Genomic DNA, 16,212 nt, shown 5'->3' on the forward strand with positions numbered 1-16,212 from the left:
GCATGATCATTACACAGGTGGACCTTGTGATGGGCACAAGGCCACTCTTATATAAGCAATTCTCACAAGACCACAATGTCTAAATTGAGGGAGTGTGCATAATATTGTTAATTTTACTACCATAAACTGCTGCACATTTTTGAGAACTGGGCATTGTCTAACTGGCCTCACAACTGCAGACCACGAGTAACTATACCAGCCCGGGACCTTAACAGCCAGCTTCTTCACCTGTAGGATAATCAAAGACCAGCCACTCAGAGCTGAAACCTGAGTATTTCTGAGCCTGGTTCTGCCTAGTTCCCAAGTTGGTGGGTGTGGGAAGGCCCACCATGGCTGTGCTCCTCCCAGTCCTGTTAAATATGTAGATTAGGGCCTAATGTATTTCAATTGACTGATTTCCTTAACTGTAACTTAGTAAAATTGTTTGTTCAGTGTCTATACTCCCATGCAGTTGAACCCTGGTCTGTTTGGTATTTTTTGTTTTTTTCACTTTTTCAAATAGGCTATAGGACATTATTTGAAATGTTTCCAATGTAGTTTTGGGCCACATTTGGAAAATGCTGAAGTATTTCAGGTAACTTTCAAATAAGCAGTTATTTGGGTCCGGGTTGGAACTTCTGATTTTAACATGAAACCACTTAAGCAGGTTTCCTCATGATGTACTTCTCTGCATGTCAATGGCATTATAGATTTGGCATCTCTTTACAGTTAATTGTCCAGTATTAACCTTAAATTGTTCAACACTCTATACCAGTTGAAGGTTTGTCCAGACCGTTGCATTCCTTCGGCTTTGGCAAATACTCCTGTATCAGCATGGAAGAGTTCCTGAGCATCTCTTCCAAGTGCTTTACAGTCTTGGTGTAGCTGCCATTTTGTACCCAAAGAGGGTGGAGGAGGTTTACAGGCTCTGCATCACTAAATACAGCAGGGAGTCCAATCTCACTTGGAACCAGAGGCTTTCCAATAAAGCTGTGAAGCAACTTCCTACCCTGAAGGCTATTTTCTAGGAAGTGCAATATATCACGTAACCTGCTAGCCAAGTGTTCAGGGTACCAGTCAGAAGGCTCTTTACTCAAAAGCAAGTGAATTAACACTTTTGAAGTGATGTGAGGCCCGTTTGCTTTTTGTGAAGGAACGCTACAATTCCAAGGCAGTGAACGTGGCAGGAGTTTTCAGGCAGGTGATGGGCCAGGTACTTCAGGAAGTGGTCCTCGTAAGTGGTCAATGAGAGGCTCCAGTATGTGTCCAAGGAGTTGTTCGTAGTTGAGGTGGAAGGAGAAATGGTGAAATAAGCTTCCGTGTCTTTGAGTTTCACCACGGGAGCCATATCGAAGGCTATCACCTTCCCTGATCTGAATAGAACCATCAGAGCTCCTGGGGCGTCTATGTTGCGAAATGTCAGCTCAAATTCGTACTTGTGGGATATCTGTCCCCAAGCTTTTCTAATTGTGGTCTGGAACCATTTGGTAACCTGGGTTTTGGCCAGGTAAGGGGTGTGTTTTGAGCAAAGAGCGCTATCCAATACATCAGTGACTTTTACCACTTTGACTTTCTCATTGTCACAACACAGCAGGCATAGCATATCATCATATCCTATGGCAGCTGTGTGACACGGGCAGCCATTTTGGTTCACACCACCATCCACCATTTTGACTCTACCACAGCCCTCCATTTCAGGTGGCATATCATCAATAGCCTGGTTACACGAGTTGAAACGGGAAACTGTATGGCTCTAACGGGGCAATGGGGACGATGATGTCACACACAAGGGAACTGATCCTGCCCTCCACCACAAAGTCTTCAATCACCATGCCAACCTCCACATCACTCATGCTCCTCATGGCTTCTAATAGGTCATTAGCAAACCCCTCCACAATCTGTGGGAATTTCAGCTGTGCCACTCTGGTTAGAGACTGAAAACCACCTCATCCTGTCCAGACAACTGCAAATAGACATATCAAACCTCTTCTTGCTCTTGGGACAATGGCGAGGGGGAGATCGGAAACCTGTTACATCAGTACAACAGAGAAAGGAGTGCAGGTGCCTTCACAGGGAGGGGCCTAGCTGATGGCAGATGACGTGACCTTGCCTTTGCTTTCTACCATTCCACATCCCCATAGACTGTTCTTGAAGGGTTGAGTGAGCATCAGAATCAACAATATTCCAAAAGTACGTGGAGAACTATTTGACATACATTTTCAACCGTATCGTCATTTGAGCTCATTGAACTTGGAACTTGATTTAATCAAAGACTGCCTACTAGAAAGAGGAGAGTTAGTATACCAAGAGGTTTGGCAACGCTGGAGTGTTTCAAGAGAAGTTGAAGACATATTTGTGATCGTCCATTTGTTGCCTTATCATCATTTGAGACGGTTTCACCACCTGCATACTTGAAAGAGGAGAAAAGCCGATTGTGACACAAGTAGGCCTTTTTTTCAGTTACTTAGATGATTGATTTTTCACTGTCTATTTTGTTAAGGCTTTTTCAGACACGTAAATCATTTAGGGCTTGCTGGAAAGAAACTGAACATTGATTTACCAGTTGTTCAATAAAAAATAAGTCATTCTTGAATGATTTGTGAGCTCTTCAGACGCTCAAACCATTGATGTTTCATTATAAAGCAGTGGGAGATTGATTCAATTGTTTAGTCAGTACTACTTGTAAACAACATCTTCATTTACTTCCTTGTCTACATTTTATGAGTTGCAAATTTACACAGACACAGGGCTACAAGATTTCTCCAACATCAAATGACTGAGTGCCTTTCACATTTTTGTTGTTGTTGAATTCAAACATCTACCTCCGTGTTTTCCCACAGATTTGAATACTTCAGAGGCAGCACTATCAAATTGCTTTCAAACAACTGGATCCATCTTTTTTCTATAGATCTCAGTACATTTAAAAAAAGTTCTGTGGAATTGGCACACGTGTAAGCCGCCTCTGGCACTGAGGAAGGAACAGCCGGATGGAGAATCCCATGAAGGGCTCATACCAAATGGAGACGTCCATGGAGTCAGTGGAGGACCAAATGGATATGCTAACGGTCACGCTCCTGATTTGCCTAAGAGGGAATGGGCGGTATATTACAGCAAAGTTTAAACATATCAAAAGAGGAAAAAGCACCATTCACTGTAGGATGGGATATTAAGCACTGATTGACTGATAAGACTGATTGTCCTTGAAGATTTAGTCTGTGGTTTAAAGATAGAATTGAAGTCCTTTTTGTGGTGTGATTATTTATCGTAATTCATATTTTGATGGAGAGCTTAGTTGGAAATGTTTCCTGGCATCAAACATCAAACACTCCCACATTGGCACTTTTGTTGCTCCTTGGTTTCAGGATGGTTAACTGTATTTTTTTGTTAGAGTACCCAAAGGGTACTTACTTGAGTTGTTGTACATAATGTGTCAGATATGTCATGATGATGTACAGTCTGTTTGTTGTTATTACTGCTCTGTGTAGACTTTTGAAAAATTCTTTATCAATTAAACCAAACATCAAATGGCTCCTTGTAGAATCAAGATGAAATGTTTCCTTTAGCCTAACGCTACTGTGGAAGCCTACATTCATCACTTTTTTATTCATCCTAGCTTACATTAAAAGCATAATTCTGAGATCAACCCCCCCAAAAATCTGTTTCTAAGATTTAATTTAGTTTTCCTACCAGGAAATACAGTAGAAGTCAGACGTTTTCATACACCTTAGCCAAATACATTTAAACTCAGTTTTTCACAATTCCTGACATTTAATCTGAGTAAAGATTCCCTGTCTTAGGTCAGTTATGATCACCACTTTATTTTAAGAATGTGAAATGTCAGAATAATAGTAGAGAGAATGATTTATTTCAGCTTTTATTTCTTTCATCACATTCCTAGTGGGTCAGAAGTTTACATACACTCAATTAGTATTTGGTAGCATTGCCTAAATTGTTTAACTTGGGTCAAAAGTTTTGGGTAGCCTTCCACAAGCTTCCCACAATAAGTTGGGTGAATTTTGGCCCATTCCTCCTGACAGAGCTGGTGTAACCGAGTCAAGTTTGTAGGTCTCCTTGCTCGAACACACTTTTTCAGTTCTGCCCACAAATTTTCTATAGGATTGAGGTCAGGGCTTTGTGATGGCCACTCCAATACCTTGACTTTGTTGTCCTTAAGCCATTTTGCCACAACTTTGGAAGTATGCTTCGGGTCAATGTCCATTTGGAAGACCCATTTGCGACCAAGCAATATATCCACTTAATTTTCCTCCTCATGATGCCATCCATTTTGTGAAGTCCATCAGTCCCTCCTGCAGCAAAGCACCGCCACAACATGATGCTGCCACCCGAGTGCTTCACTGTTGGGATGGTTTTCTTCGGCTTGCAAGCCTCCCCCTTTTTCCTCCAAACATAACGATGGTCATTATGGCCAAACAGTTCCATTTTTGTTTCATCAGACCAGAGGACATTTCTCCAAAAAGTTCGATCTTTGTCCCCATGTGCAGTTGCAAACCGTAGTCTGGCTTTTTGATGGCGGTTTTGGAGCAGTAGCTTCTTCCTTGCAGACCGGCCTTTCAGGTTATGTCGGTATAGGACTCGTTTTTACTGTGGATATAGATACTTTTGTACCTGTTTCCTCCAGCATCGTCACAAGGTCCTTTGCTGTTGTTCTGGGATTGATTTGCACTTTTCGCACCAAAGTACGTTCATCTCTAGGAGACAGAACGCGTCTCCTTCCTGAGCGGTATGACGGCTGTGTGGTCCCATGGTGTTTATACTTGCGTACTATTGTTTGTACAGATGAACGTGGTACCTTCAGGTGTTTTGAAATTGCTCCCAAGGATGAACCAGATTTGTGGTGGTCCACAATTTTTTTTCTGAGGTCTTGGCTGAATTCTTTTGATTTTCCCATGATGTCAAACAAATATGCATTGAGTTTGAAGGTAGGCCTTGAAATACATCCACAGGTACACCTCCAATTGACTCAAATGATGACAATTAGCCTATCAGAAGCTTCTAAGCTATGACATCATTTTCTGGAATTTTCCAAGCTGTTTAAAGGCACAGTCAACTTAGTGTATGTAAACTTATGACCCACTGGAATTGTGATACAGTGAATTGTAAGTGAAATAGTTTGTCTGTAACAATAGTTGGAAAAATTACTTGTGTCATGCACAAAGTAGATGTCCTAACCAACTTGACAAAACTATAGTTTGCTAACAAGACATTTGTGGAGTGATTGAAAAACGAGTTTTAATGACACCAACATAAGTGTATGTAAACATCCGACTTCAACTGTATGAATGCAGCATTGGTGTGGCTATGAGAGGTTCCACGACAAAGATATTGTAATTCCAAAACCAATGAGACTTCGAGCCAGAATTATCCTGTTGGGTGCGTCTCATGCTTGTGGAATCAACTTTTGTCTTCCTTAAAAGCATCGTTGTTTCTTTGCTAAAACCTTTGTAGAATACCAAACAAAGAGTGTGAAGGTGAACGGAAAGGCTCTGGAGCAACGAACCGCCCTTGCTGTCTCTGCCTGGCCGGTTCCCCTCTCTCCACTGGGATTCTCTGCCTCTAACCCTATTACAGGGGCTGAGTCACTGGCTTACTGGTGTTATTTTATGCCGTCCCTAGGAGGGGTGCGTCACTTGAGTGGGTTGAGTCACTGACGTGATCTTCCTGTCTGGGTTGGCGCCCCCCCCTTGGGTTGTGCCGTGGCAGAGATCTTTGTGGGCTATACTCGGCCTTGTCTCAAGATGGCAAGTTGGTGGTTGAAGATATCCCTTTAGTGGTGTGGGGGCTGTGCTTTGGAAAAGTGGGTGGGGTTATATCCTTCCTGTTTGGCCCTGTCCGGGGGTATCATCGGATGGGGCCACAGTGTCTCCTGACCCCTCCTGTCTCAGTCTCCAGTATTTATGCTGCAGTAGTTTATGTGTCGGGGGGATAGGGTCAGTTTGTTATATCTGAAGTACTTCTCCTGTCTTATCCGGTGTCCTGTGTGCATTTAAGTATGCTCTCTCTAATTCTCTCTTTCTCTCTTTCTTTCTCTCTCTCAGAGAACCTGAGCCCTAGGACCATGCATCAGGACTACCTTGCCTGATGACTCCTTGCTGTCCCCAGTCCACCTGGCCGTGCTGCTGCTCCAGTTTCAACTGTTCTGCCTGCAGCTATGGTACCCTGACCTGTTCACCGGACGTGCTACCTTTCCCAGACCTGCTGTTTTCAACTCTCTAGAGACAGCAGGAGCGGTAGAGATACTCTTAATGATCGGCTATGAAAAGCCAACTGACATTTACTCCTGAGGTGCTGACTTGCTGCACCCTCGACAACTACTGTGATTATTATTATTTGACCATATTGGTCATTTATGAACATTTGAACATCTTGGCCATGTTCTGTTATAATCTCCACCCGACACAGCCAGAAGAGGACTGGCCACCCCTCATAGCCCGGTTCCTCTCTAGGTTTCTTCCTAAGTTTTGGCCTTTCTAGGGAGTTTTTCCTAGCCACCCTGCTTCTGCACCTGCATTGCTTGCTGTTTGGGGTTTTAGGCTGGGTTTCTGTACAGCACTTTGAGATATCAGCTGATGTAAGAAGGGTTATATAAATACATTTGATTTGATTTGATTTTGATCAGAATGCCCTGAATGCTGGCTTAAAAGCTACCATGAGTAGTACGGTTTGTATTAGTGGCATTTTGCAAACAATCAATGATTTAAACTTCCTTTCATACTCTAATGCTGACCGATAGTGTTAGATTGTTGTTCTGGAATGTTCTTTGACACACTCAAAAGGAACTTTTATTGATTGTCACAATTCTGTAAAAAACAGAATTTACAAATTGAAGAACATCTGTCAACTGTAACCCAGATACTAAAACATCAGCATACTGTATGTAATTCCATATGGTACTTACAGTTGGGACTCAATTAAGAATTCCAAGCCTTCTCTCAACCATGACAAGTGTCCTCATGACCTGATAATCCATCTCACTCAGTCATTGCATGTAAACTGGACACACACACACACACACACACACACACACACACACACACACACACACACACACACACACACACACACACACACACACACACACACACACACACACACACATTCGGCCATAACAATTTACATGATGGGATAGAAACAGGGTCAGGATTTGCATCTATCTTTCGTTTCATCCTATCTCCCAAGCTTTCAGGTAAAGTGCTTTTTAATCAGTCAACATTGGCAATCAATGTTTACTTCACTTTATCTGTCATAAAGCTTTTAAAATAACATTTCTTAAAATGCCATTTATTTAATTACATATGCATGGTGATGGATTACATTTATCCTCATATATCAGTGAGTTGTTGACGGTTTGACATAACACTGCTCTCCTATAGCATGCCACTAGAGGGTAGAAAAACTACAAATGCCAAATCTAACCTCCCAAAGCTGCTTGTCAACACCATTGAGGTATAAAAGAATGGTCAGCTCATTTTTAAATCACAGGACACCAGATACAAGCATTTCGCTGCACCTACAATAACATCTGCTAAACACGTGTATGTGACCAATGAAATTTGATTTGAGGATGTTAATGGAGCCTAGGGCATCCTTATAAATCAAAAACGTCCATATCGACTGAACATCTTCATCTTGTTTTGTACTACACTCTCGTGGAAGCGTTGAACAGAGTAGCTGATTTGGTTCTGGGAGCAGAGATTCATCTTGGACCGACAGACAATACAGCTGTGCTGGATAATGATGATGTCATAATTATAGGATGATGAGAATGTAATGAATCCCCCGGATCCCGCGGAAGCCTCTACTTCCTCTTCATAGCAGCTCGTCCCAGTTCAGTTTGGGCTGTATAGCCAACTTGTATGACCATAGGGCTTAGCTATAGAGCAGATCTGGGAACAGGGTATCCTCCCACACACTGGTCATTTTCATTAGTAAGAAAACAACAGTTTCTCATTAGATAGGTTCAGGGAGTCACTCCCTCCCTGGTATGCTATGGGAGAGCAGGGTATCGTCAGACAGGGCCACAGTGTTCCCTGATGTGCGAGGGAGTTAGGGTCAGTCTGTCCTATCTGGTGTATTTCTCCTGTCTTATCTGGTGTCCTGTGTGATCTTAAGTATGCTTCCTCGAATTCTCCCATCTCTCTCTCTCTCTCTCTCTCTCTTCCTCTCCCTTCCCAGAGGACCTGAGCCCTAGGACCAGACCATGCCTCAGCACTACCTGGCCTGAGGACTCCTGGCCGTCCCCTCCCTAGTCCACCTGGTCATGTTGCTGATCCAGTTTCTGCTGTTCTGCCTGAGGCTATGGAACTCTGACCTGTTCAGCAGACGTGATACCTTATCTCGGATCTGCTGTTTTGATCCTCTCTCTCTCTCTGTACTGCACCTGCTATCTCAACCTCTGAATGCTCAGCTATGAAAAGCCAACTGACATTTACTCCTGAGATGTTGACCTGTTGCACCCTCTATAACCACTGTGAATATAATTTGACGATGCTGGTCATCTATTAAACTTTTACAACATCTTGAAGAACAATCTGGCTATAATGGCCATGTACTCTTATTATCTCCACCTGGCACAGCCAGAAGAAGAGTGGTCACGACTCAGAACCTGGTTTCCCTTGAGGTTCCTGCCTTTCTAGTGAGTTTTTTCTAGCCACTGGGCTTCTACATCTGCATTGCTTGCTCTTTGGGGTTTTAAGCTGAGTTTCTGTAATAATCACTTTGTGACATCTGCTAATGTAAAAAATGGTTTTCTAGAAAAAAAATATGACAGAAAAACACATGATTTCACATGTTTTTGGAACACGGCACGTGATCACGTTTTCACATGTAGTTTCATGTTGCCATGTGTTAACACATTAACTTCACATAAGATCACATGAAAACGTGTTTTTGGAATACCTCACATGTGAAATGAATCTGTTTTTTCCCCCATAAGGGCTGTTTTAGTCTGTTTTCTTCCGTTTGGTGCCAAATGAACATGTCCCAGGCAACCTTCACATGTGAAATGAATTTGTTATTTTCCCCATAAGGGCTGTTTTAGTCTGTTTTCTTCTGTTTGGTGCCTAATGAACATGGCCCAGGGAACCAGGGTGCCAGGAAAGCATATATCCTCCTTCCTAGCTCCCTACCCTACAGCCCAAATCCTGCAGCTGTTGTCTCTGAGGCCTGTTGGCCTGGCAGGACTGACGTGTGGGGGTGGAAGGAGGGATGTCTCTGGCCATCTTTCACTCTCTAGTATTTATCTTTCTTTCTGCTTTCTTTTGATCTCCCTTTCTTGGTATTTCCCTCTCTCCAACCCTGCTCCTGTCTCTCTACCAACATGATAGCAACACGTTTATATATAGACTATAGATCAAGAGAAACAAAACTGGAAAATAATCAGGGCTTTGACTGATAGAGCTAGCTTCCCAATCCCCCTATATGCGTTGGCTGTGGTAGCCATGTTGGTTTTGTTGCCCAGTGATCGTTTTGTTGTTTTGACTAAAAGGGCTGGCTGCTGGCCTTTCCCTCACCCTGCCTGGCTTTGCATTGCTGGGTTGCAACGTACATATAGCACATAATTAATGAGCAACTGGGATGTTGTTTGGTTGTCTGGACTGCAGCAGTGCACATGTCACTGACTGGGCCCTCCCTGTCTTTCCTGCAAGACTCCAACACACACAGAGGGAGAAACTCACAACCCTCACACCGTATCCAGTCGTCTCATTCGTCTATGTCTAAGCCCCTCTGCCTACCCTCCTGCCTATGCCTGTTTTCATCTCTCCCAGGGAGAGAGGGAGAGAGACAGGGATTGGAGGACGGAGGGAGAGGGGGAGGGTCCAAAGGAGAGGGAGGGGGGAGGGAAACGAGAGTTGCGAGGCAAAGGACTGGTCACATGACCAACAGCCAGAGCTCTGTTTACAAACCAAAGAGAGAGAGAGAGAGAGAGACCCTTGTATTGAATTGAGAGAGGCAGAGGCAGAAATATAGGAACAGCAGCAGCAATAGCAGAAGCAGCAGAGGAGGATCGAGGCAGATTTCTAGACCACCATTATGGATTGAGACGAAGAGGGAACCCTGCCACCATGACCAGGCCAGCTGGAGGTGGGAGACTGTCTTTATCTCAACATTTTTCTCAATCGAAGCAGCAGATGGTTAGAGGGAGAGTAGGAACTTCCCCCTCCTAAATACACACACAGACACGTACACACACACAGACACGTACACACTAGCAAAATATCCCAGCTAGAAGACTGTCCTTTGTGTTTTGGGGGAATCATGTTTTTCCTGCTGTGAAGAGTAAGCTCTACCCCCCTAGTAGATCAGAGCCCTGAAGGAGTAGAGGAAGAGAAGGAGAAGAGAGGGCAGACAGAGGGGATAAGGCTTGTGAAAATCCCTCTGTTCAGAAGGATTTGGAGGGGGACAAAGCAGGGACTAATACCTCCCACACTGGAATAAGAGCAGGGACTCTTGTCGTTTGGAATGGTTTTCTGTCACTGTGATGAACTGGACAGTTGTTGTTTACCGGATTGCAATTTATGGAGCTGTTTTTCTCCTGAATGCAAGTTGTTTTGATTGGGAGGAAAGGAAATGTGTTGTTTTGCTCCGTGTCGAGAGAAGATTTCACCAGTGGACATTGACATGAGGTAAGAGCCATGTGACTAAACTGATTTCTTCGTCTCTCTCTGACAGTCATCACTTGGACGTCAATGTCGAGAGAGGAGAAGGAGCACACACGAGGACTGCAGCACTCCCAATCCCACATCTCCCAATCCTAACCCTCGGGAGCTAATCCAGATTTGGGAATGTCGCGCATGGATTGCTGAGTGGACAAAACCGCACAGCCAGAATCTGCACAATCTTCTTCTCGGAATTCTGATCATCTTCATGGTTTTGTTTTTGGACGATCCACCACAACCTCAAACCACCCCAGCGACTCGTTTGTCTTCTTTTAGCCCCAGTTTAGAGACTGATTTTGGGCTTCCGGGCATCGGGGTAACCTGGTAGTTTGGCCCTCATACAGGTCCAGCCTTCTCCTGACAGGGCCTGGATTTACTGCTGCAGTCCTGGGAGTCAGGTTTCATGCAACCATTCCAATGGTGTAACGGTAAGTGTTTTCCCCCAACCTTCTGCCAAGTCAATGTAACGCAGTCTGTAGCTTACACAGCCTGTGTGTTCCACTATAACACTCCCCCCTCCCTTCAACTCTTTACTTACTGCTAACAGGGCTTCTGTATTGCAAGCATTGATATGCTTGAGAAATGACGAAATTGAATGCGGGTTCAGTTGGGTTTTGTCGAAAGGGTGAAACGGCACTCAAAATAATTCAATTTCCCAGTGTGATGTTTAGTTAGTTATATATACAGTGGGGCAAAAAAGTATTTAGTCAGCCACCAATTGTGCAAGTTCTCCCACTTAAAAAGATGAGAGGCCTGTAATTTTCATCATAGGTACACTTCAACTATGACAGACAAAATGAGAAGAAAAAATCTAGAAAATCACACTGTAGGATTTTTTATGAATTTATTTGCAAATTATGGTGGAAAATAGGTATTTGGTCACCTACAAACAAGTAAGATTTCTGGCTCTCACAGACCTGTAACTTCTGACTAAATACTTTTTTGCCCCACTGTATATAGGCTACATAGCAACCATCATGTAACTGTAACTAACGGTACGACTAGAGGTTGTTTAGCTATTCAATACCTAGCCGGTCTCTGCATATGGTCCATTCTACATCTGAGAAAATAAACTGTCTATGTAACCATGTTTCAATTCTAAGACCCCCTACTCCCATTCGCCCCTCCCTTAACCCCAATGTCAAATGAATGACCCCATCCCTGCCACTGTGCTCAAGCTGTACCCGTTCTATCACTCCAAATGAAGTGACACGGCCGTTAAAACAGACTGGCAAAGAGAGGGGGGTGAGGGGGCATCTCGTCCATGGTGAGGCAAATTCACAAGAACAGAACACATGGGGCATATGGGTGGAAGTGGTGCTTCCTGGTTACCATTGTCTTGCCAAATGGTGCCTCAGTCCCTAGAGTGTTGTGTGTCTGTTCATGAAAAGGCTAGCTAAAGCCCCCAACCAACCCCCACCCATGACACACACACACACACACACACAACCCACAAGCCAGCCACCTAGTCTGTGAAGGGGAGTCTGTGGAACAGATGGCCCACCGACGGAAGTGGAGCCACCGTACTCCATGTTGGTTTAGTTCACTGCCAATTACGTGCCTCGGCTCCAGTCAGAGCAGAGCAATACAGAGCAGTACGGGTGGGATGGGAGCCAAATACCAGGCAGTCACTTCCCCCTCCCTCCCCACCAAATATTGACCGTGTCGTTTGGATTGTCAATACAAGGCTTACTAGGCTTTCTAACATGAAGCCCTAGATAGTAAAACACATGTCGGTGGCTCTGGTGTCCTACATGGAGGGTATAATGGAGATGTCTAAGGGAGGAATACCATACAATAAGCAACGCAGTTATAACGAGAGCCCTATATTTAGACTGAAATATATTAGTCCATGTATAAATATGTCTCTAGTTATAACACCTACGTGAGAAGTGAACCAGCGAGAGATTCTGCGTTCCATTTTAGTGTCTCTCCTGTTTTAAAAGGTGTGTAAACAAGAAGCTGTGAGCCGTTTGCATGTGGGGGATGTGTCCCCGGCTCCTCTGTTTTGAGAGGGGAAAACATATTAGTATTTATAACACTTACATTATATGGTAAGTGAGGTAAGCTGTGACATGTTTTCGTTCATGTCCCTCTGTTGTTTTGACAACCTCTTTCATGACAACAACCTGTGTGAAAATATATATTTTTCTTCTCAGGATGCTTGTGGTTTAGGTCTCCAGCACTTTGAGAAGTACTGTGGACATAGCAAGATGGATACCACTTACCACCTGCCACTCAATGTCTATGTGATAGTGCTGGGCATCGGCCTGTTCGTCTTCATGCTCAGCCTCATCTTCTGCTGCTACCTCTTCAGGTATGTAGGGTCATCACTAGCTGGAACAGCCACAAAGTGATGAACTCTGCCTATTTCTACAATTTAACATCGGAATTTAAACCTAACATTAACCATACTGCTAAACTTATGCCTAACCCAAACCTTAAATTAAGACCAAAAAGCTCCTTTTTGTGCTCATTAATTTTTACGATATAGTGAATTTTGACTTTGTGGCTTGGAAACTGTAGGGGGAAGGACCCAAACAAAGATGGCTGCTGGCTGGTTGCCATTGCAATCAGGATATTAACATGTAGACTTATCCACATGGAGGCTTCACTTACTATGCTTCAAGAGCATTATTATTAATAATGTATTATATCATATTATAGGCCTATGATATTATTTATATACAGTATCAGTCAAAAGTTTGGACACACCTACTCCTTCCAGGGTTTTTCTTTATTTTTACTATTTTCTACATTGTAGAATAGTGAAGACATCCAAACTATGAAATAACACATTACATGATTCCATGTAACCAAGAAAGTGTTAAACAAATCAAAATATATTTTATATGTGAGATTCGTCAAAGTAGCCACCCTTTGCGTTGATGACAGACATTTTAAAGTGATGCCAAATTGTGTACTACGTCATCCATTTCGTGTACGTTATCCCCCCCCCCAAATAAGAAATGTTATGAATTCCAATTCACACAATATGTTTCAAATTTGTAAATCAAAGTTTATTTGTCAACTTAAGTGCTTCCCGGACTCCATCTTTAAACACGGCCATTTTGTATTGTTCTCTTTGTAGGTTGAAACAGCAAGGGACGAGGGAGCAGTTCAGCTACAACGAGGTAGGCCTTTCTCTACACGAGCACATGTAGCACTGGGGTCTGACCAGGGTTCAACTACTACTACAGTATTTCACACTGTTGCCGTCAGCGTGCGTTGAAACAACGCCCACTAGTCTTCATAGTTAACCTTCCATTACGTCAACCTTGGATTTGTGCCAATACCTGTGTGTGTGTCAAGTACCTTACATCTAACATATGTACAAACTGCTCTTTTGTTCTCAATAGGTGGTTCTTAAAGGGGCAGGCAAGAAGCTGAGCCTGCTAGGAGTAAGTCGTGTTATTCTGTTATTTCAATATGCAGATTAATGTAACATTTTCTGACCCATTTCCGTGTGGGCGATGCAATGCCTTTCATTTAACCTGGTGTCGAGTGTTTGAACTCAGATGATGTATTTAACTTTGTGCTAAGGGCGGGTTGACTCGATCATTGTTCTTGTAAATGTGACCACACACACTAACACCATTTTTTTCTTCTTGCCCTTAAAGCAAACGTGTGCAGTATGTTTGGAAGAGTTTCGGACCAGAGATGAGCTAGCCGTGTGTCCGTGTTCGCACGCATTTCACAAGAAGTGAGTTAACCGTCAGGCTCGCCTTATAGACAGAGCTCACAAAATGTCAACACGTCTGTGGTCATAATGACGTTCCAGAGGCAGCTGAAACTAACATGATAACATCATAAATCCTTCTGGTTCCATCCCCCCTTTCCTTGAAGTTAACATCCTTGTCAGATCAATGATTAGCTCTTGGAAAAAAGGAATGAAGGACAGACAGAATAAAATGAAGGATGCATCTCGATAATATTTGAACAGGTTATGCACTTTGAGGAAAATCGGTCTATTTTGTGTGTCCCATCCAGGTGCCTGCTGAAGTGGCTGGAGATCCGTAGCGTGTGCCCCATGTGTAATAAACCCATCCTCAGGCTCCACCCAGACCCCACACAGGGAACTGAGGGGCCCCAGGACCCAGAGGAGGTGTGAAGGACCCTCAGGGGCCACCACGACCGCCATTCGCACCTGTACGCATTTACACGGAATTGATGGTCATTTTATGGACATCACACAGAGTCGATTGTATTCTTAAAGTGGCTTCCATGGTGTTAGTCTTTGACTGAGCATTAATCAATATGGCTGGGGTTTGGCTACTGTATATGGATGTTGATTACACCCGTCCAGGCCTTTCAGATCGTCAAGAAAGTCAACGATGACCGAGGGGGCAGGGCGCAAGAGTGTGTTTCAGGATCGGGCCCTACTAGTTTAGCAATGGAACCTAAAAACAAAATGATAACTCTAACCTTGAGGGATGTGGTGTTTGGAATTTGGCCATACTAGCATGCCAATGGGGCTTCCTGCAAGAAATGAAGGATAGGGTAGGGGCTCGGGTGCAGCAGGTCAGTTTGGGATTGGGCCCTCCTAGCTTAGCAGTGGAGCTTCATAAAGCTGCCGTCTAGCCTCCCCCTTTAGATCAGTGAGAATGAGTAAAGGCCATACGGACACTCCTGACCCAAATATTCATTTTTCAGCAGCATACTAATAGTATCTCCAGTGAGAATGAGAGGAAAGTGACATAGGAACGGGAGCCACTTTAGAATATTGAGTTCCCCCCGTCATTGGACGATGCCTGGTACAACACTGCCAGAAACAGCCAATTACAAACGACACGTCTGGCATTCTGAGAAGGTCATTGGTCGAGTATCAGGATTGATGTAAATGGATACCTCTCATACCTCAGGGGTGTTACAATACAAGCCAGCACAAACATGCCATTCAATACCATGTGCCACACACAGAACATGTCCAATACTGCCAACTCCAACCAAGGCAACACTATACTGAGGTAGTCAAAACATTGGTCACGTTCCAGGCCGACTACATTGCAGTCGCGCCACACGCAGCAACAAATGGTTCTATGCCACATCATAGACTGCGTAGACGTATGCGGTTAGCTGATATGTGAAACACTTATCCAGGCGTGGAGATCTGGCAAGCGACTGCAAGGTCGTCGGTCTGGAACGCAGCCATTGAGATCTGGCAAGCGACTGCAATGTAGTTGGTCTGGAACGCAGCCAAAGGCTGGAATCACAAAACCAGTCCAATACCAACATTACAGCAGCTCTCTGATGTACAGAACTATATATCCAGGAGTGTGTATGAAATGGCACCCTATTCCTTACACAGTGCACTACCTTTGACCAAAACCCTATGCAGGCCCTGGTCAAAAGTAGTGTACTATATAGGGAATAGGGTGCCATTTCTGACACAAACCAGGTCCATAACCTCGAAGACTGATAGACAGCTAGTCTTGCCTGTATGTATGTACGTAACGTTGTGACCCCCCCCATCTTGTAATTTTGTATCGTTTGTCGCTTTTAAATAAAATATGTATCCTCTCTGTGGTGCTTCTTCTGTGGATGATTAGTAGATGGT

At 43.8% G+C, this 16,212-nt stretch overlaps 1 protein-coding gene and 1 pseudogene across 1 annotated transcript; one reads left to right on the top strand and one right to left on the bottom strand.

Annotated features, from left to right (window-relative positions):
* Positions 1-706: 706 nt before the first annotated feature.
* Positions 707-9,218, bottom strand: LOC110495105 (annotated as a pseudogene).
* Positions 9,219-9,880: 662 nt separating this feature from the next.
* On the top strand, positions 9,881-16,179 carry LOC110493474 (RING finger protein 122). The gene is made up of 7 exons (XM_021567770.2): positions 9,881-10,080; positions 10,669-11,083; positions 12,815-12,972; positions 13,747-13,789; positions 14,015-14,056; positions 14,276-14,358; positions 14,646-16,179. Exons 3-7 carry the CDS (start codon positions 12,869-12,871, stop codon positions 14,764-14,766), a joined length of 393 nt encoding a protein of 130 aa, XP_021423445.1. The 5' UTR covers positions 9,881-10,080; positions 10,669-11,083; positions 12,815-12,868; the 3' UTR covers positions 14,767-16,179.
* Positions 16,180-16,212: the final 33 nt, after the last annotated feature.

This window comes from Oncorhynchus mykiss, chromosome 17 (assembly GCF_013265735.2).
Source record: "Oncorhynchus mykiss isolate Arlee chromosome 17, USDA_OmykA_1.1, whole genome shotgun sequence".
Taxonomy (NCBI): Eukaryota; Metazoa; Chordata; class Actinopteri; order Salmoniformes; family Salmonidae; genus Oncorhynchus; species Oncorhynchus mykiss.

Bases quoted from the DNA above. Each gene is read 5' to 3' on its own strand.
- LOC110493474 (XM_021567770.2), top strand. From the start codon at position 12,869: ATGGATACCACTTACCACCTGCCACTCAATGTCTATGTGATAGTGCTG. The intron at 12,973-13,746 runs GTATGTAGGGTC...TTCTCTTTGTAG, and splicing joins TTCTGCTGCTACCTCTTCAG to GTTGAAACAGCAAGGGACGA. The intron at 14,359-14,645 runs GTGAGTTAACCG...TGTCCCATCCAG, and splicing joins TCGCACGCATTTCACAAGAA to GTGCCTGCTGAAGTGGCTGG.